This window comes from Eublepharis macularius, chromosome 8 (genome assembly GCF_028583425.1).
Source record: "Eublepharis macularius isolate TG4126 chromosome 8, MPM_Emac_v1.0, whole genome shotgun sequence".
In the NCBI taxonomy this organism is placed as follows: Eukaryota; Metazoa; Chordata; class Lepidosauria; order Squamata; family Eublepharidae; genus Eublepharis; species Eublepharis macularius.
In genome coordinates, this window is record NC_072797.1 from 80,603,941 (window position 1) to 80,625,608 (window position 21,668).

Here is a 21,668-nt window from a genome sequence, read left to right on the forward strand (position 1 = left end):
GTTCTTTTCAATTTGGCTAGAAGTGACAGAACTTCATTTCTGGGCACTTCAATTTTTCAGACTCCTTTCCTGAAAGCAGCAGTTTCAATGTTGGTAGGCTCGCTACATTCTCTATTCAAAGAATTCTCTGCCAGGTACCTCCGTGGTTTCCTTTCAGCTGTTTAATCCCTCCTAGAAGTCGTCGGGGCCTTCAGTAAATGTGAAGCAACTACAGAAAAAGATATGCGCTAGGCATAGGGATCAAAGGGCATAGGGGGTCACACCATTCAAGCCCCCCCCCCCCAAGGGCTGGTTGGGTTGCCAAACCTATGAAGCACTTGTCACATGAACCAGGCAGTCGCCAGAAGCCCAAAGACAGCAGGATACACCAGTGCCACCGTTCCATCCATCAAGCCTGGCTCGACAGCACAAGGGGAGAGCGCTCTGCCTGCGTGGCCGCCGGCTCTTCCCACACCAGCGTGGGGGGCGGAGAGACGAGACCTTCCCGCCCCCAGCAACTCCGCCCCACCGACTGCAGCGAACGTGGCAGCCTGAAGGGGCTGCCGCAAAAGCGCTTCCCGGGCTTGTCCCGCCCCCGCCATTTTAGATTCTGGAGCCGGCGAGAGCTCACTATCGAGACAGGCTGTCAGCCACTGGGAAGGAGCGCCGCCGCTGCCGGGCCTGAAAGGCCACCGCCCCCTCCTCCGCCACTGCCGCAGTTTTTCCCAGGTGAGTGAGAAGGAAGGACTGGCGGGAAGCCTAGAGAGGGAAGGCCAAGCGACAAGTCGAGGCCCTTCGCTACCCGCGGCCGCATCTGCTTGCTTGGCTGGGTTTTAGACTTTGGGGATGAAAGTGGGGGCAGAGACGTGGCACACGGATGTGCGCGTGCGTAGCATGCGTCTCCGATGCATTATGGGAAATGTAGTTCTCGTGTGCTGCGACCGTGGAAGCATAGTAAGAGGCCTCTTTAGGCCGTTGTACAAGAGAGAACTCGGATGGCGACATCGAAGATGCGCGTTACCCAGGTAGTTGTGGCATCCTCAGGTAATTTCGGAGCAGAATTAGTACCTTCTTCGTCGATTGTGGAGAGTTCTTCCCGACGATGGGGAGGGTGTTGGAGGAGTTTAAACGATGTTGTTGATTGGGACAGTACTATTGTAAAGGACGAGACGTGGCCGGAAAAGAGGGCTACGCCGACATAGTAGACGCCCAGCTTTAGGCGCAGGTAGCCATTCCTCTGTTACTTGGCCATTGGATCCAGAGGAGTTAGCCGTGTTAGTCTGTAGTAGCAAAATAGAAAAGAGTCCAGTAGCACCTTTAAGACTAACCAACTTTACTGTAGCATAAGCTTTGGAGAACCACAGTTCTCTTCATCAGATGCATGAAACTGACGAAGAGAACTGTGGTTCTCGAAATCTTATGCTACAGTAAAGTTGATTAGTCTTAAAGGTGCTACCGGACTCTTTTCTATTTGGCCATTAGAATCTCCCCCCCCCCTTCCATTTCAGCTTTGCACTGAACTGGGTACATTCTGTGGAATTTCACAGCATTCCCTTCACTCAGTAACTGGGCGATTTGCTGGGTAGGATTTATACGCCTTGTAAATCTTAATACTTGTCCTGTTTGGGTTCAGGAAGAATGGTTTTTCCAGGTCACGTGACCTGTCCAGTGATGCAGGATATCTGTCTGGTGTGCATGAGAGATGCCTACCATCAGGCCTAGGTCTTGGGGATCTTCAGTGTGGCCTCCTGTGCATAGATTTCCATTAACTTAACATTTATTTATGTGATTAAACTGAGCAAATAATGCTCTATTTAAAGGGGGAAAGATTGTGAACTGTTGTCTTTAAAGCTTTTTATGGAAATGGGTTTCCCACTCCTGTGTTCATGTGCCTGCTGTGACAAAACTAGACTGATAACAACTGGTGTAGTCTAAAACACTTGTTAAGGAAGAAACTTTAATAAAAGAATTCCAAGTGCTCTCCATCACATATCTTTAAAAGCTACTGTAGTGAAACAGTTGACTTCCACAGAACAACTGGAGCCAATACAGGGCCAAACTAAATGTGACAGAGACCTTGTGTCTGCCTCAAGGATGCCATTATGTTTAGTGAGGCCCATAGAACAACCCAGATGTTCAGATGTGCAACAATATCTACTGGTAGGGTTGTATAACCATCACAGTAACACAGTGGTTAAAAGAATGAGCTGTATGAGAGCTCTTGTTCAAATTTCCTTCAGGTAATAACGTGCAACCACTGTATAACTGAGTCACCATTATTATGCTTATAGCAGCCTTTGTCACAAAGGTTATTCTGACTATAATAAATTCTATTGATAGTGCCCATTAATGTAACAAAAAAGAATTTCATCGTGCTAGTGGTGAGTGCTTGATTTCTTTCCCTTTTATCTGGAGCCTGCAAAGTAATTAGCAATATTCTAAAGACAAGATGCAGACCTCCTTCTAGCTGACTTAGTTTACGGTTTATAACTTGGGTGCAGACTTAGGCACTCCTCTAAATAATATCTTACCTACGAGTCAGATGTCTCTAAGCATATGACATAATCAGTAACTTAACCCCCTTTTTCTTTACAATATCTCTTAAAGGGGGAAATTCTAATGTACAACTTTTGCTCCTGTCCCAGCATACCGGTGAATAATTCAGCCATCCTCTCAAGTCAGGCTTCAGGCCTCCTCCCTCCTGTCGCTGGCCATGCTGACTGAGGCATGCAACCTTTGCAGTTGATAATACAGAAGAGTAGCTTTATGAACTATACATAGTCCATAACCATTTGCTCTCTGTAGCATTTCACAAGTTACAGTGAACTTGCATACAAATCCATATACAGTGTACACTTCATTTTTCTTTAATCATGCATTGAGTAATTCTCATGAGACATTCAGTGTGTGTACACCTGAATACGTGATTGAAACCATACATTTACCTAGGTACTAGTCTCCAGTTTCATTTGTGAAATAAATATACATTGGCTCTTTATTACAAACAGATGAACACACACACATACATGCAGGATGTATGCATGTTCACTGTGACATGAAAAGAACTTGTATTTAGACTGATGGAAGCTATTTTCTCAAACATCACCCTTCTTCCCACCCCTACCCCCGAACAAAAAACCTTTAAGGGCCATTTTTATTTACAAAACAGTAAGGGTCATAGTAGAAACTACAGCCTGAGGCAAGTTGGGTGAGTGAAGTACTTTGGGTACTGAGCTTTCCTTACTGCTGAGCATTGGTAGAAATTGAAACTTTTAACATTTCCAGGCGTAGATTCATGCAGTGCCATAACAGTTTGGTTTTGTTTTCACAGAAGAAGTTTTGTGATTTTTTTTCTGCCTTCCACACATTTTCTTCTTTCCTTTCAGCTGTGTGTCTCTGAAGAAAAATGATGGAGGAGAGTGGTATAGAGACCACTCCACCCGGAACCCCTCCACCAAGTACCGTGGGGGCTGCTGCTGTCACCCCAGCCCCCATCTCATTAGGTATAAGAGATTTATAAATGACTGTTCTTACTTCTTCATGTTTTTTGAAGTTCAGCAGTTTGTCTATAACAGTAAAACCAAATGTTGCAATCGATATAGTTATAATTTTTAAATGATATCTATAAAGCACGCTTTTATGGATTAGAAACAATGTGACTGTTTAAAAAAAAACAGCCAAAGCAGTTGCTTTGACTGTTTTTCTGAAAACCACCGTTGAAAGACTTCCGTTTGCAAAGATTTCTGCAGAATGTGCTCCACCACTGACAAAGTGTTGCTCCTCGTATGTCAGTTCCAGAGTCTGGGTACTCAGGGCTAGGGTTGCCAGCAGGCCTGGAGAAGAATGCCCTGTCATTTGCAAAAAGGATTAATTGTTGAAATGGGCAGGTGAACCTTTTGCATGAGATGGAGGAAAATAATATGGTAAATAAGCCTATAATAAAGCGACAGGACATTTTCCTCAAGGCTTGCTGGCAGCCCTACTTCAAGTGACTGGCTCTATAAGACTTCCTGATCCTAGATCTAGACAGTTTAGGGCTTTCAGGATCAAAACCAACATTTTGAACAAGGCCCAAAAAAGCTACTGGAAACCAGTGGAACACCTTCAACAAGATGGTATAATGTACCAGCCTCACAGACTATTAGTTAACAATAAGACTACTGTGTTCTGGATTTCCAGAAGTTTCCAAGCCTTCTTCAAAGGCAATCCAGGTAGAATGCATTACTGTGGTCTATTAAGGAAGGTAGCAAAGCATGTAAATGAGCCACCACGGAATACAGATTTTCTAGATAAATTATGATGACCAAGCACTTAACCCTAAAGAGGGGATGTAGTTGGCAGATTTGCCAAAGCTTAGAACAAAGACACACTTGGAAACAGATGCTACTTGATTTTTTCGGAGCAGATCTGAGACCAAGAATATTGCTAGAATGGGTACCTAATCCTGAGCATGTAGGATGACTGACAGCCCTGGGCCAGATGTAAATCACCTGAAGGGAGCAGCCTGCAGTTGCCAATACAGAGTGAAAAGGGGTGATAAATGGAATAGTATCTGTGGTAGGGGGGCTTGGGAATAGAAGTGGGTGGTAAGGTCCACCACCAAGCACCTCTCCAAAGGTGCAATCCAAAGCACAGTTACACCTTTCTAAACCCACTGATTTTAAGTTTACAATATGTAACTCTACTTAGGATTGCACCTTTAGAGGGTGTTGCTCTGTTTAGGATTGCAAGGCAAGTGACCCTTTAGCAAAACTTGTTGCAGACCAGAGTTTGAGGTGAAGCGTGTCTCCTTTCACAACAGACAATGCATTTTCCTCTCTGGTGTTTCTTTCATTAAAATCTGGATTTAAAAAAATAAAATACGAGATCAATTCCTCTGGAATTAGTAAAATGTGTTTAATTATCAGTTACTAAATCACCCAGTGTTTAAAAGTTGTCAAAGGGCAATTTTCATGTAGGATGGCAGTACAGTTTCCTGTTTAACTGCATTTACATAATGCTAAATGCTAATGAAGCTATCTTTTTAGGGTCTTTAAGGAAAGTTACTATTTGATGTAAGTTTATGTAAACAAATGTTACTGCTCATTGCTAAAATGAAGGCAGTTTTTTAAAAAAAATTAAGGATCATCAGCATTTTTGAAAATGCATTTAAGACCTTGCTTTCAAATGGGCACTGTCTAAGGTGAATGTGCTTTCCCCCCTCAGAGCACAAGTTACCATAGTATCATTCCAAAAGGAAAATTGTGTAGTATGTTATTTATAAGTGTAAAGGAAAATTGTTGCAGAGAATGAGCTAAGCATGCATGGCAGTATGCCTCTAAGGTAAAAAGCCTTTGCTTGTTTTCAGGCTCACTGGTTATTTGGGGATGAGAGAGATTAATTTATGATAAAAACTTCACAATTAATTAAAGGTTTGAAGAACTGCTTCAAATGTAGTTTAAAAATAAGTTGTTTGTCCAAATTATGCCTTGAATTATTAGGGGCATCTTTAGCAGGCACATTAACACATATTTATGTGTCTTTAAGCTGATCATTGCAGTGAATCATTCATCAGTCTGCTGCAGTTTTCAAATTCTCTTTTCAGATACTTGGATAATGCAGAAAAGTTAATAGAATTCTGATGAAAATGTGCCTTCTTTCTCTTTTCTTCCTCATGCTCAGCTACTTCACTCCCTCCTCCAAACTTGTCTTCTCCCTCATCTTTTCCTCCCCAAACATTCTCCCCACCTTTACAATCCACAATGTCATCACTTCCATCTATGGTATCTCCAGCCCCTCTGCCTTTTGTGCCTTCTGCACCAGTTTCAACTGGTACTCCCCTTACTATTCATAATCTACCCTCTGGAACCCCTCCAATCACATCAGCTTTTGGTAGTTCCATTTCCCACTTCACACCACCACCACCACCATTAAGTTCTACTCCTGGCCTTGCGCTTTCTGCACCCCCTACTGGTCCCCCCATTTCAGGTTTTTCTGTTGGTTCCACCTATGACATTACCAAAGGTCACGCTGGACGAGCTCCACAAACGCCACTGATGCCATCATTTTCAGCACCTCCAGTCACAGGTAGAGTTCTATTCTAATATAATTTGAAAATAGTTTATCAGTTTTATGTATTGTCGAAGGCTTTCACGGCCGGAGAACGATGGTTGTTGTGGGTTTTCTGGGCTGTATTGCCGTGGTCTTGGCATTGTAGTTCCTGACGTTTCACCAGCAGCTGTGGCTGGCATCTTCAGAGGTGTAGCACCAAAAGACAGAGATCTCTCAGTGTCTATCAGTTTATCAGTTTATTTACTTAAATCTCTGTAAGGAAGTGTTGGCTAATTTTTAATTACTCATTTTGTCAAATGTAATTAAGTTCTAGAGTCTTATGGCCCCAGCATCTAGATCTTACAAGAGTGAGCCTTGGTCTTATGCACCCTTCACCACTGTAGTCCATTTTCTGCTTTTGTTGTAGCTGACTGACTGGGTCAAGGGCATTTCAGTACAGAAGTTCTTCAGGTACCCCTCAGTTTGTAAAATCCATGTTCTTGGGCCTAACTGGACCTAAATGTGAGCTGGACCTAAATGTGAAGGTGATGGATTAGGTGATGGAGGAGAAAAAATACACATTGATTGAAAGGGGTTTGCTAAACAGTTCTGTGCCAAGAAAAACTGGATTATGTGATGTGCATCATTTTTCCATTGTTACTCATAGAGGCAAGGAATTATGTGGGGAACGCCATCCCCTGACTAGACATGGGCACAAACGGAACCCCCCCGAACAAGCTGTTCGTTGTTCGTTGCCATCCACGAACAATGAACAGTAACGAACCTGACCCTGTTCACAAACATGTTCGTTGTTTGTGGTCCCTTAAAGATCCCTTTAAACTATCAGCTGGCAGGTGGCAGGGGGAATTCCCCACTGCCGCCTGCCAGCTGATAGTTTAAAGGGCCCTTTCCTGCCACTTTAAACACCCCACAAACTGACCTTCCCAACGTCCAATACCCACCAAATTTGCAGGGGGCATAGTCCTCACTGTCCTCCAAAGACCCCCCAAGTTTCAGAGAGATTGCACCCCGGGAAAGGCATGATGCATGGGTCTCCCCCTTTGTTATCATTTTCTCTTCACAGTGGCAAAAACGGGACTCTCTGCTGGAAGTTGTTTGAAGGGGGAAAGCCAGAAGGAGTTCAGACAGAGTTCAGTCCCTGCCGTTGCCAGGGGAATTGATTGAAAGGCCCCAGACTGTCTGGCTTGACGAACAGCTGACAAAGGCAACGAACGTGGCTTGCAAAGATCACTTGTTTTTTTAGAATGGAGCCTCATGAACGGCTTGTTCGTGAACAGACGAACGGGCTGTTTGTGGGTTTTTTCTGTTCGTAATGCTGTTCGTGCCCATGTCTACCCCTGACTACTGCCTAGTTATCTTGGCTAGTTATCTGGCTTTGGATATTTCACCAGCATTGCTTGTAAACTTTTCAGCATATCTTTAAAGCCATAAGGGCCATTGCTTTTTAGTGAAAGTTTAATTGCTGATTCTCAAGAAGTGAAATAATGTGCTACATTCTGTGGCTTAGATCCCCTTTCCCTAGCTAGCAACAGGATTTGGGAGGGGGGATCATTTTGTGCTGCTGCAGAAAGGGGGCAACAAGAAAGGTGTGCTTGATAGGTGGAAATACTTTTGTCTGTGAAAAACTTGTTGGAGCCAAACCTGTATTTTTTATCAGCATGCAATGAATACACATGGTGCTGCGTCCACATGACTGAGGTTGCTTTAAGGGACCCTTAGTCTGCTGATGAAGAAATAAATGAATACATTTTGAATTCAGATCAGCTTGTAATGCCAAACTTGTTCAATTATATTAAGTAAATTATGTTTGGGGACAGGACTTTTTGTATGCAGTATTTTTCTCGCATACCTTACAGAATTTGTGTTCATGCCAAGTAGTAGGTAGGCTATGTTAATGCATACACAATGGAATGATCTTAGTTGCTCTTTTATTATAAATGACTGTTACATGAAAAAGTAATTAAAATAATTTATATTAACATACAATCAATTAAAATTTGATCATCTGAAATTTTTGCTGATGAATAACAGTCAAAATCCAGTCCAGTTAATGAACTGCAGTATAAATGGATTTCTCCATCCCATGACTAATAACTGCAAAATAATGTGTGCCATATAATTTAACCTTTTCCCAAGAATATCTTAGTTCATATATTTATACCACTATTCGTTTTAGACTTAAGTGGCCTTTGTGTTTTTAGCAAGGCAAAAGCTAGTATTCCAAATAATTTTTCCTGAATGAATGATGCCAGAGAAAATGAGAAAATTGGGAACCTTTCAGAAAGAAAATAATCCATAATCCATGTTATTTGTAATATCCTACAAATAACAGTTACTAAAAATGGTGGTAGATTTCAGCTTCAAGTTGTTTTAGTCTTCCTAAATTTGTGTTTACATTCTTTTCTAGTGATCCTGCCACTCTAATACAGATGTTGTTTTTGTGTTCCATTCATAACATTTTTTTCTGTCCTCTCCTACACCAAAATAAAAACCATACTCTCACCGAAAAAATGTCATGCTTTGAAAATATGAATTCTGTTTTATTGAAATGTTTTATAAATAGCTTTAGTATTATTTCCATGTATTTGTCTGTTCTCCGTCAATATGATTCTCCAAAGCCTTTGCTCCTGAGCAACCCAATTTAATTCCATTAATCTTCTGCAGTAGAAATGGATTTTAGTAATAACAGGTTTTATCTATAACGTAGTAAATGCCACCTAACACATACTGTTTCTGAGTAAGTAGAAAATGGTAGGATTAATTTGTCCAATAAGGAATCCAAGGTTTTAACAGAATTAACTATGATGTATTTGTTTCTACTTTCGCTTCTCAGGTGCCATGGCAAACTCTGTGACACAGCAGACGTCCACTCCACCATCATTAGCATCTGGCTCTGGAACCGGCTCCGCAATTACCTTCCCAGAGGAACGCGAAGACCCCAGGGTAGCTGGCATGCCCATGGAAACATCGGCTGGAGGACTATGGGGCTTCATAAAAGTAAGAGTCACTTCATGATTGACGGCTGATGGAAATCTTTCTTATAAAACAAACTGAAATGAGTGAAGATATTTGCAGTAACTGATTAGAACAGATCTGTGTAACATCTTTCCCATGGGATGTGGCACGTATCCTGCCTAATATTAGTATCTAGGGGAACTCTAAATGCCCAAGTGATTGCAGCTCCCATCCACATTTGTAGGGTAATCTACATATATAAAGCACCTAAACTCAATGAAAATGCAACCAGGGAAAGAGAAGTACTGGCTTTACTATGCTAGCATTACTTCTCAAATACGATATTGAGTTACATTTTTAGCAAAACTGCTTTTCCAGGATTAACCAAGCAAGACAGGTCTCTTGACTTACTGACCATCAGAGTGATTTGAGTTGTATACCCCTGGATCAAACATGCTTTCTTGCACATTGCAGTATTTGTCATTTCTTCTTCTGTGCCATCAGTGTTCCCTGCATTTGTTCTTTTGCTGACCTGCCACATCTACCTTGCAGTGCCTAGTAGCATGTAAAGATATCATCAACCCCAGGTCCCCAGGGTCAAGTTTTCAAGAACAATATGCTTTGGGGGTGGGGGGGAGAGACCTTGCATTCCTAGAACATTGCCACCAGTTTCCTCTAATTAATCCTAAACTCAGAGACTGAGGAAACAAAGTCTTCAGCTGTAGCAGGTGTTACTCAAGAAGTCCGCCCTGCAAGGTAGGTCACCTGTAGTCTGAGTTCCACAAAAACAGTTAGCTGGTAGCGAGGCCAATCTGGATTCAGGTTGAAACTCCAAACCCTAAAAACACAAGAGTAAGACTAATACATTATTAAAAATTGTGCAAAAGATTACACATACAGAAATTGTGCAAAACAGGAAAATAAACCAAGAAAAGCTAGTTAACTAAAACATAAATTACTTAGCAAGTTTTTCTGCCTAATAGTCCAGACCTTGTAAGTCCAACCACAAAGTTCAAACAGAACAGAACTTTGTCCAGCTACTGGTTCATCCAGCTACTGGTTCAAGATGACAAAAGACAAAATACCCAAGGGCTGACATGCACATTGAATGCCAGTCCAAGAGCATGATGATTAAAGATAAAAAGGCCAAGTAATTTAGAACTCTACTTTTATCCAGTATCAGCCTGTGACATGGACTGATTCTAAGAACCAATTGGGGGTTTTCTAAGACATGTGAACTTGGCTTTCTGCAGCTGTGGCATGTCCCTTAGTCAAAGCAACTAGGCCCCTGCTGAGCTCTAATTCGTAATGAGATGGAATGTATTGTCCTTGATACTCCCATGATCCCATTGCACCTGGGTCCTGCAAACAAAGTCCAAGCTTATCTCTCTGGGAATTGCTTGCTCTGAGTTTTTTTTTTAAGTTTTCCAGGATTCTCTTTAGAAGCCTGATAAGGAAGAGATGCTGGAAGCAGACTTTGGGAAATAAGCTAGGAATAGGCCAGTTTCTTGACAAAAGGATAAAGCATTTCATTGAAATGGTCAAATATAAGCACACCCTTTTGAATATTACAGCACCCCACCTATATTAATAATATGTATTTGGCTAACTTCTCAGTACAGTAGCAAACCTATGACTGGGCTGTTCCGCTTTTGGCTACAGGTGGGATCAGGTGCACTCCATCACAAAAAGAAAGAGGGACACAATCCCTTAATGAATTATTAAGTATGCAAAATTTGCAGCCTCATGCATACAACTGAAAAGTAGCAATGAATCTTGAGAGAAATAAATTAAATTGATGACATTTGTATCCTTCCTGGCTAAGGATGTGCATAACAAAAAATGAAGTGAAATCACACGCAGAACTTGGTGGTTCATCTCATTAAATCAGTTTCTGGAACACTGAACCAAATCTGAGAAACAAAGCTGTAACGACTCCCCTCTGCCTCTGCCAAAAAGTGTGTGTTTTGTTTTGATACTTACCTTGCAGAGGCTGCAGAGGCAGTCCAGGGCTGTCTGGCAGCATCTTGTTTTCCTTAACTGCAAGTCTGCATGCACATGCAACCAATTGGCTCCAAAGGGAGAGAGAACTCTTAGTGTTAACTCCGTTGGTGAGAAGGGGATGTGCCTGGTATGCATGAGTGCATTTTTTTCAGCGCTTCCTGGGCAATGGAATAATGGCATAGATATTGAGTGTCTTGTAGGGATCAAAGGTTTGCTTAGCACCAGGGAAGGGAGCAGCAGAAAGCATGGTGCCATCAGCACCAGTGTTGCCTTTGCCATCCATTTCTTTGTGCTTTTACGCACAATGCAAAGAAAGGCCAGCCTAGCAACATCCATGTGGGCACGTGCACACACTTGGGCTTGAGGAGAGAGGGGTCTCCTTCATCGTATGAGCCCCCGGCTGCCACAAAGGCTCCTGTTATTTAGATTATGGTGAAAATTGGAAAGAAAAAGTAATTATTAAAGGAGGAGGTCCCAGGCATGTAGAGCTGGTTCATGACCATCCATTGGCCTCTGCTGCCGCCGTCCACTTAGGTGTCATGGTACCAGGGCCAGTCACTGTCACTTAAGAAGCCCTCCAAAGATAGTGGGTCAAGGAGTATCAGGAGGAATTTCATTTGGTCCAGAAAGCTTTCAGACTTTTGGGGCTTCTCTGATTAAAATATTAACCCAGCATTAAATGACGGGGAGGTAGCAGGTGTGTGCATTGCACATGCATGCACTCCAAAGTCTTTCCAGATCAGTATTCCATGTGGAAGGACCGATCTGGTCAGATTTTTTTTCTTTCTGCTTGTCTCCTGGTGAGTTCTCTTTTTTCCTTTTCATTTAACTCTGGGCTAACGGTTTAGTCAGAAAGGGAGACTGGCAGCCAGCAACCTGTCCAGTCTCCCACTTTTACTAGTAAAAGATAGGGGTGGGGGAAGAGGGCCATCCTCTTTCTACTTCCATTCCCATGAAGGAAAACCCAACATCTAGCCCTCCCTTTCTCTGCGTTTTTACACGCAGTGCAAAGACAGGTTGGCAGCCAGCGGGTTTAAAAAGGGAGTCTCGGGCTGCTGCAAAGCAGATTAGGGTGAGACAGATTCGCCCCTCATCATGGGAACTACAAAGCACAAGGAAACATGGCATAACAGCAGGACTCAAAGGTAACATTTATTGGCTTTGTCACTAAAGTAGGAATGTTTTTTGTTTTTTTTTTAATTGATGTACTGTGCCAGGCTGGTTGGCAATGCAGCACTCTCCTGTTTGCGTGCCATGCTTGTCCCGCTTGTTTCCTGCCGTTGGTGTGCACCTAGCGACTGCCAGCATTCACCTTTGGGGTCCATTGTTGTGTGAGTTTTCATGTGATTGAGGAGAAAATCATTGGATCGACAGTGTTTGCATACATGTGCAGCTGACCAGCACTCACCTTGATATGTGCCTTCCCCATTCCTTGTAGTCCATAAACACAGAAACCCATTGTTGCTTGCTCTCAAACTAAGTGAGTTGATGGTGTGCAAAAACAGCTACCCCAGAGCTTCACCCCCTTGTAAAGAAGAGCATGTGTTTGTGCATGTGAGACGAACATATGCGCAAGGGGCTGAAACTCATGAAACAAGAAAACCAAATGGATCCATTCCAAGCCAGCACCACCCCAGCCAGAACAAACCAATAATGAGACGCAGTTGTTCTGTAATCCCTGAAACAGAAACTTTCTGGATGCACAGCAAGATGATTTTTCTTGCAATGTTGTAAAGCACAAGTAGCTGTAGGTCACCTGTTAATTTTACTGCTGATCAGGAATGTAGTCAAATATATACTCTCTCTTTCAAAACATCTTGCTCATATTCCAAATGTGAGTGAGCATGGAGAAACAATCTTGCAGCTGTGGAGAAGTAGTCCTGCAATACACTGCTTACTGAGAGGTTCTAGTCTAAGCATTATTTGCACTTAACTGTCCTTAGAGGACTAACTAGATTTCATTCTTTTCCCAAGGGTAAATAGATCACTGAGGGATGCAGCAATTCCTAATTCAGTTACCTCTTTGCATGCAAGGAATTGCAGAAGAAATGGTGAAGAATGGCATGATAGCAAAGTGGCCTTAATGACATGTGAATTTCTCCTGCAGGGTGTAGCTGGAAATCCTGTGGTGAAATCAGTACTTGATAAAACCAAACATTCTGTAGAGAGCATGATCACAACACTGGATCCTGGCATGGCTCCTTATATCAGTAAGTGAAGACTAACAAGAACTATTATGGTATTTGGAAATCCAAATTGTATGAGTGGCTGTCGGCAGTGAGTAGCTGTCTCCATACTTTGCTGAAAATGATTGGTTGGAAACTACAGCATGTGGACATGCTCTTGATAAAGAGCAGAGATAGATAAAGGGCATCAAAACAAGATTACGAGTTAGCATTTCGTTGGGCGTAAGGCGCTGGACAACCAACACTAATATCTTCATTGATCTGTAAAACAGAATGGAGAGGTCAGCATCTCTAAAATAAATTGGCAAACGTTGAACTTACCTCCTTGGACTAGGAGACTCGTAGCCACCCAGCACAGTTTACTCCAGGTTTCTGCCAAAAAAAAAAAAGGCAAGCGAACAAATGTTGATTGGACTTTACAGCCACAAGATTTTGTATATATGATTGGAACTCAAAGGGTGAATGTTGGTGATAGACGATCATATCAGAGAAACACGACCTGAGGCGTCCCTCAAGGATTCAGCCTTTCACTGATCCCCCTTAACATTCAGGTGCATCCTTTGGTGGAGATCATCCTGGAGGCTTGGGGTTGGCTGTCACCAGTATGCATGTGATACCCAACTATACATCTCCTTATCCAAGCCACAATAACAGTGGTCTTGGTGCTAAATCAGTGCTGGAAAGTGGTGGTCATGTGGTTAAAAGAGAACAAGGACAACAGAGGTGATGCTGGTAGGGAAGGCCAGTTGTACAAACCAATCTAACTTGGTTGGGTGACAGCCCAGTTCTCTGACTTAGTGAAAAGCTTGGGAGTAATATTGGATCCAACTGCTCTCTTTAGAAAAGTAAGTTGGGGAAGTGGTTAGGATTGTTTTCTATTATAGATGTTGTAAACCGCCTCGAGCACTAAATATGGCGAAGAGGCACAAGTTCAGTAAAATAAATTAACTACATACAAATGCACCAGGTGACTCCTGTGTTGATTGTTCTGATCTTGCTGTGCTGATCCATGCCACTGTAACCTTGTAATGCATGCTATGAGGGGCTGCCCCTGAAAACTGTTTGGAAACTTCAGTTGGTACAGAATACTGTCGGTAGATTACTGGCTGGTTTATGCTGGTGTGATCATATAACACTTGGGCTTGGCAGCTTCACTGGCTACCTATTTGTTTCTGGGAACAATTCAGTGTGTTGGCTGCAGAAAAGAGCAAGAGTCCAGTAGCACCTATAAGACTTAACAAAATTTGTGGTAGGTTATGAGCTTTCGTGAGTCACAGCTCACTTCTTTAGATACCAAGGTTGATGGATTTCCATTTGGTATGGCTAAATGTGGTGCCTTCCATGGAGATAGATCATGCTTGCTCTTATTTTCACAAAGTGGGGGGAGGGGGCAATCAAGTGGGTGCACAAATATTTGGCTCTTCTTCAAAAGATGTCACCATTAGTAATTTGTGCTGTGGTCCTCCATCCACTTGTTGAGTGTTTTGCTGTGGGGAGAAAAAAAGACCACAGTTTTCCAGGAAGAACTTGACTCAGCTCTGTGTCTCTGTCTGTGAGATGGTTTTAATATGCATATTCTTTTACAGAATCAGGAGGAGAGTTAGACATTGTTGTCACTTCTGCAAAAGAGGTCAAAGTTGCAGCTGTAAGAGATGCTTTTCAAGAAGTTTTTGGAATGGCCACAGTTACAGGAGAAGCCGGACAGTCCAACATTGCACCGCAACCTGTTGGCTATGCAGCTGGGTTGAAAGTGAGTAACCATCGTATGAAAAGTCTGATAGGAAAATGTCTCATAGGATTCTGAGAGCATTGTGATAAAAAGAATACCATTTTGGTCCACAATCACCTCCATCATTTCCACCATCTTTTAGAGAAGATCTTCTCTTGTAGCATGACCAGATTTTAAAATGTGCCAAAATGTTTTAAAGCGCTGTCAGAAGTAATTCATCTTTTATTTCGTTTTGGGAGAGGGGAAGTTGGATCCAGCGATTTGTCTGCAGAAGGTTTTCATAGGTATGGATCTTCCCTGCTCTCCCCTCCCCGTCAACCCTGGTGAAGTTATTCCTAGGCTAGACTAATAGCCATGGGGGTTAGGAGGCTGCAGAAGCACCTATCTTGGTGCTCCTATCAACGGAGCTCCACTGGTGGAAGAGAAATGAAGTGATTTTTGCACGCTTTTCTCTCTTTGTTGTATCCCATTGACCTGTATGGCTATTATGCCACACACATCCTGCTATTCTGAGAATAAATTTCCCCAGAATCAGAAATGGCTGCCTGGGGGTGGTGATGGTGAAAGGAAAACAATGGATGATCCTTGTGCTAGATGCAATCCACTGGTTTTCTTTTCAGCTTCCTTTGGTATTGCCTTTCCCTTGATGGCAATTTTCATCTCTTCAATGCTATGTTCAATCCAATTCTTACTGACTGTATTCATTTCATTTAGGGAGCACAAGAACGAATTGACAGCTTGCGCAGGACAGGAGTGATTCACGAGAAACAGCCTGCTGTATCTGTTGAAAATTTTATTGCCGAACTGCTTCCTGACAAGTGAGACACTTTAATGTGTTCCTCAGAATAAAAGTACGCTCTGTATTGCATCTCTGGGGCAGAGAAAGAGTGGATACTGCTCAGCATTCTACACACTGGAGAGGAAAAAGAATTGTCATCTGCCTGTGGCAGATACCTGGTAGTTTTTGCTTTGCTATCTTGCACCACTTCCCTTGGTGCTTTAAATCTGACAGGGTTTGCCTAGCCTATAGTTAAACATTACGATATACAGATTGGTATTTACACATTGCATGGGCTTATTTGTGACACAGAACAAGATCTAATTCAAAAAGTACAAAAGGTTTGAGTTAACAGAAAAAACCAAATAGGGCACTTGTCTAGATTTTAAAATGGATAAGCTCTAACAATAGATTAATTAAGAACTGAACTCTTGGATCTCTGTGTTAAGAGTTCCTTTACTTTGTGAAACTCCTTGCTGGTACACATGTTATGTCTTTTATGTTATAATGAGTTAGAATGCTGGCTTTTAAGAGTGTATTCTCAGAAATAAGTCTCATTGAGTTCAGTGGGATTTACTGGCCTCTAAGTATTTAGGAATGAGAGACTGCAGCCTTAAGAATCAGAATCCTACTGAAGTCTATTCAGTGGGGACTTAATCTCAGGAAAGTATTCTTAAAATTGCACTATAAGGCTGCAATCCTAAGGATACTTTCCTAGAACTAAGCCCACTTGTTGCGACCCCCTTTCTGTCGTCTAGTTAGATTTTGCCTGTAACCCTCTTCCTACACCCTCAAGGGATATTGCAGCCAGCAGGAATTATATTCCAAAATAGTTAATTTAAATTTCTGCTTTAATAATGTGCCCAAGTGTCAGGCTCCTTTGTGGGGCTATGTGGCCCTGAGGATAGGAAGGGGATAAAGGAATAACATATACTCTGATGAACAAAAAACAAAAGAAACGCTTATTTTTACAAGAAGTGTATTGGTTTCACACTATTACTTAAGCTTGATGATTTCAAAGATAGTTATCAGTTCTTAAAGTTTCCTCACATAGGCTCAGTCACATAGATATATTTAACTTTCTCAGGCACACACACAATTTGCCTGCTTCCAATAGATCAATCTCTTGCTCAAATATACATAAACTTTCTCTCACAGATGCACACACAGTTTGCCTGCTTTACAGAGAATGGATGTTCTCTCACAGACACCCACAGTTCAGGCTTCCGCACAGGTTGCCTAACTGAACTAGAATGAGAATCCCCTCAGGCTTCCACACAGGTTGCCAGTCTAAACCAGAATTAATGTTCTCTCTCAGAAATACAAAGACACTCTCAGGCTGCCCATAGCTTGCCTGTCTAAACCAGAATGCTCCTTTTCTCTCTGCTCAGTAACTAAAAACTACAGTTCACTCCGCCCCTAGAGCACTGCTACTGTCAAATCAGATTTCACTGCAGTCGCACTTCTCAACTCCACCCACACTCTCAGTCATCAACCAATCATCTCACTCACTCACCAGCCTCTTTCAACCCCACTCTTCATCTGTATCACACCAAGCATTTCAAGAAACACACACAAAATCATTACACCACTTAATAACATAGGACTTACTTCTGTGTAGACCATTTTAGGATTACTCCCTAAAAATGGTTTCCAATAGAATAATCTAGAGAAGTGCATTTACCTTGCCTTTCAAAGCTATCAGTCTACCTCATTCCACCCAGTTAGTCTGTTGTTAAACATCAGTAGGATTTCATAGATTCTTTCTCACTATAGGTGGTTTGACATTGGTTGTCTAATCGTAGAGGACCCAATACATGGTATTCATCTTGAAACATTTACACAAGCAACACCAGTGCCTCTGGAATATGTACAGCAGGTGAGTTTAATCTTCAGAGAGTGAGATCTTCCAAGAACTGTGAACCAAGAACTCAAGACTTTGGAGTTCTGCAGCACTTCTGGTATTTCCTGCCATAAAATTAGCAGATTCTTTTTCATTATGTATGTAAACAAAATGTGAATGAGATTTCTGTACAGGCCTCTTGGTAAATCTACATAATATTTAAAAGGTGACATATAATGGGTAAAAATAATTAAAACTCTGTTTAAAATGTTCAGAAAATAGAAGTACAATAGCCTTGCAAATCTGATAACTTTAATTTGGCTTTTATGAGCAGCTAATATCAATATCTGGAATATATGAGAAGCAATAGCCTTTTAAAAACTTATTTAGGATTAAAATAATAAGAATTAACTTACTTACACTGAAATCAAATGCAGGAAGATGAAATCAGCCACACTGGTATGCCCAAAATAAAGATGAATTTGTGCTACTTTACAGCCTTAGGGTATTTACTTCTGTTCTCATACTATTCTTCTTAAATTATTTTGCAGGCTCAAAGTCTAACTCCTCAGGATTATAACCTAAGATGGTCAGGATTACTGGTGACGGTGGGTGAAGTGCTAGAAAGGAACTTGCTGCATGTCAACAGGACAGACTGGCATGTTGCATTCACTGGCATGTCCCGTCGACAGATGATCTATAGTGCAGCCAAAGCTATAGCAGGAATGTACAAACAACGTTTGCCACCGAGGACCATTTGAAAGAGGGTGGGGGGGGGGAAACCCCTCTGAATATTGAAGAAGAATAATTCCTCAGATAGGTTTTGAAAGAAACTATTTTGTCCTCTGCTATTCAGCAGTCCTCTACAGATGCACCTCAGCTTTGTACTTTACATATATAAACTGTAAAAAAAAATTGTTTCATTTTAAAAAGTGAAGGTATCCTTTGGAAAATGAAAGTGAAAAATTCTCAATCCATTCACATGACTAACAGTGCAATCCTAAATCGAGTTACATCTTTCTAAGCCCATTGAAGTCAGTAGGCTTATAAGGGTGCAACTCTGCATAGGATTGCACTATAAATAACTTCCCAAACATAGGGAAGAACCAGCAGGCATTTTATAGCAGAGCCAAAGAACACTATGTATGAAAATAAAATCAATGAGATGCATTTAAACACTAAAATATGTGTGATGATACATTGTGTTTGTTTTATAAGAAGGGTATTAGTGTGTAATTATTGCTATGGTAATACCCAATCAGAATAAGTGTGGAATGCAAAAATAACCAATCTCTTGTATTTTGCAGTACTTGGCAAGATGTATGCAGATGTATACATTGATTATTGGACTTCCAGCAAGAAGTTTCTCTTTACAGACACCTATTTTAGCACCAGCATGTTAAGAATCATGCAAATTGAATTTAAAATTTATTTCTCTGCCAAGGAACATATCCCAAACCAGTTAATTAAATATCTGCAGTGAAATGAATCCCCACTCCTATTGTTATAACGATTCTTAAATTATTTTGGCACATGTCATAAGATACTGGGCATTACTATATTGCTGTTGAATAGGTTAAATGCTAGGGCTGAAGTACAGAATAAGCTTATGCTTATTCTATCTTCAGGGTATAAGAAGAAATGCTACCTTTAAAAAAAATTGCTCTCAAATATCTTTTTAGGCTAGTGACCTTTGAAATTGATGGGATAACAGTGAGACTTAAGTTTCTGTATAATTAATTCACCCATGTTTGTCTGGTAGCTGCTTGATCAAGAACTGTCACAGGCTCTTGTTGGTACATGAGTATTGACAGCAGATTAATCTAGTTAATTACATTTTTGAAGCGTGGTAGACCCTTGCCATTTTAAGTGTTGATTATTTGTCCACCGCAAATATGACCTCATATTCTGTGTTCTGTCTCAGTCTAATTCTGCTCTGATTTGTAAAACTGTTTATGGAAGAGAGTATTTTGATATCCTTGTATTTTTTACAAAGTTCTCTCCTTCTGCCTTACATACGCTCTTCCTCGTTGATACTAAGCTTTATCTTTTATAGCAACTTCACAAAGTAATTTTATACAAAATACTCTTGTTAGCCAGTTCCTTGTATTTCTATCTGTTACAATAATCGTTTTTCCAAGTAATATATTTTGCCATTATTTGCTAAAATTGTAAATCAAGATTAAATACATTTTGTTCCTATAGGATTGTAATTTCTTTTTCTTTAAACTGTTTTGTTTTATAGTGATTTTATTGTTGGGCCTTCTAATAGACTTTGTAGACTTTTAATAGACTTTTTAAAAATTGCATAAGTACAGCCATAGCTAAATTCTAAGAGCTTTGTTTGCTTCTGGAAAGAGGAATTATTTTGGCATAAGGAAGAGGTATGCACTAAAAATTGATTATCAGGAAGATCACCACCCTCTCTACCAGTCTGGTCTTCAGATCCAGTTGGGGATTCCAAAATTAACTGGGTCCATTATTCCCTATGGGGAATCTTTCTGGAGGGCTGAAGTGGTTATTTCTCATGTAAATTACACCAAAATTGCAGCACAGCAGCTGCTGCCTGTCCACTATAGAACCCCCAAGTTTCAAGTAGATTGGGTTATGGGGTCCAGTTTTATGGAGCCCTGAGAAAGATATCCCCAGGTACTTTTCATTGTTTTCTGTAAGGGGAGGAAAGCCAGTGTTTTAGCGAACATTAGCCAAACACACAAAAGCAACCACGGTCTAAAAGCCTCCCAACGCAAAAAGAGCCAATAAAACCTAATAGAACTATACAATTCCAGCAGAACCAGCTTGCAGCAGGCAGAGGTATGGCTCGGGCAGACCAGAGCAGCCAAAAGCACACTGTGACAGACAGTACATTTTACAAAGCCTGGAAGTGCTATACACACACAGCTGCAGGACTGTTAAGAGTTAATCTCTTACAGAATCAGAGCTTTGAGTGGCAGTCTACTCCAAGACATCTGATAGGGTAGCATGAGCTGGAGAGAAGAGGGTCTGTTTTCAGTCCTAGCAGAGAGTGGCATCTAGTGTGTGAAGGACTGGGAGATGAAGTCTTAACAGAGAGAGCAAACGGGGGAAAGTTGGCAAGGAGGTTTGGGAAGTAGGTGTAGACTCCCATATAGTCCAAAGAAAGGGATAGATCTTCTAAGGAAAGGATATTTTTCCCTACCCAGTCAAACGGAGGTAGCTCTGAAGAGAAGAGATCCCTGGCCTGTGGTGACCTTCAGAGTCCGTTAAAGACTGAAGGAAAGCACTGGTGTTTGGAGAGAAGGGGAGTGGGGTACTAGAAAGTGAGTACCAGCATTCCTAATTCCAAAAGTGACAAAGAATACTAAAAGAAAATATATTAGAGCGTTTGGGGAAAATCAAGGGAAGAAAAACCTCAAAACATAAGCTTTTAAGTATCTGTGGGGAGCATAAGAACTGAAATCTATGTATGTTCTGATTTACCTCATAAATGTTATATGTTGAATTACCTTATAAATTTTCAGCCTCTGATTTCACCTGATCTTTCCCGTCTCAAACACACTGGTTAGTTATTTTTTTTAATTTTGAAAACACCTCTGGTGCTATTTCTGCTATCTAAGGACCAGGAGAAGTCATACACACTCTCAAATCTTGCCCTGAAGCTGCCTGCAGTAAGGCCATCATTTCTGTGGGCAATAAGAGAATCGTCTTGATTAGGCAGACAGCTTATCTGCCTCTAACATGTGATGCCATTCATGTATAAGAGTTGCCTCCCCCCCTTTTTTTTTGCCCAGGAAACATTCCAAAGCAAGAAAAACAAACTGCTGTAACCTTTAAAATACCAGCCCCAGTTATTTCCGAATACCTCCAGAAATAATCAAGATCAGAATACTGGTATATCCAAGAATCATGGCTATCGATCTAGATTCCTGAACGTACCCATAAAATATTCCTGCTCTGCCATCGCTGCCTCCACTCAGTGTGGGAGAGAAACTGGCAGCACAGCGGGTGGGGGAGAAGGGGAAACCATTGCATCCCTATCATTACTGCCTTTTTGGTGGCAGTGCTGCAGATGGAGGGGAAGAGAACTGCCACCATCCCCACTGTCACTCTCCAGCAGTGGCACTGCAGACAAGTGGAAGGAGAGGAGTTAGGGTTGTTTCTGCT

At 41.5% G+C, this 21,668-nt stretch overlaps 1 protein-coding gene across 3 annotated transcripts; it reads left to right on the forward strand.

Annotated features, from left to right (window-relative positions):
• The first annotated feature begins 519 nt into the window (after positions 1 to 519).
• Positions 520 to 21,010, forward strand: PRRC1 (proline rich coiled-coil 1). Of its 3 annotated transcripts, none has more exons than XM_054986860.1 (9): positions 520 to 708; positions 3,366 to 3,482; positions 5,641 to 6,045; positions 8,864 to 9,027; positions 13,097 to 13,199; positions 14,762 to 14,925; positions 15,619 to 15,722; positions 17,459 to 17,561; positions 18,077 to 21,010. In XM_054986860.1, the coding sequence occupies exons 2-9, from the start codon at positions 3,386 to 3,388 to the stop codon at positions 18,284 to 18,286; spliced, it is 1,350 nt and encodes a 449-aa protein (XP_054842835.1). In that variant the 5' UTR covers positions 520 to 708; positions 3,366 to 3,385; the 3' UTR covers positions 18,287 to 21,010. The 3 variants fall into 3 exon arrangements, with proteins under 3 accessions (XP_054842835.1, XP_054842836.1, XP_054842834.1); XM_054986861.1 differs by lacking the exon at positions 520 to 708 and adding an exon at positions 913 to 1,004; XM_054986859.1 differs by lacking the exon at positions 520 to 708 and adding an exon at positions 919 to 1,023.
• The last annotated feature ends 658 nt before the right edge of the window (positions 21,011 to 21,668 follow it).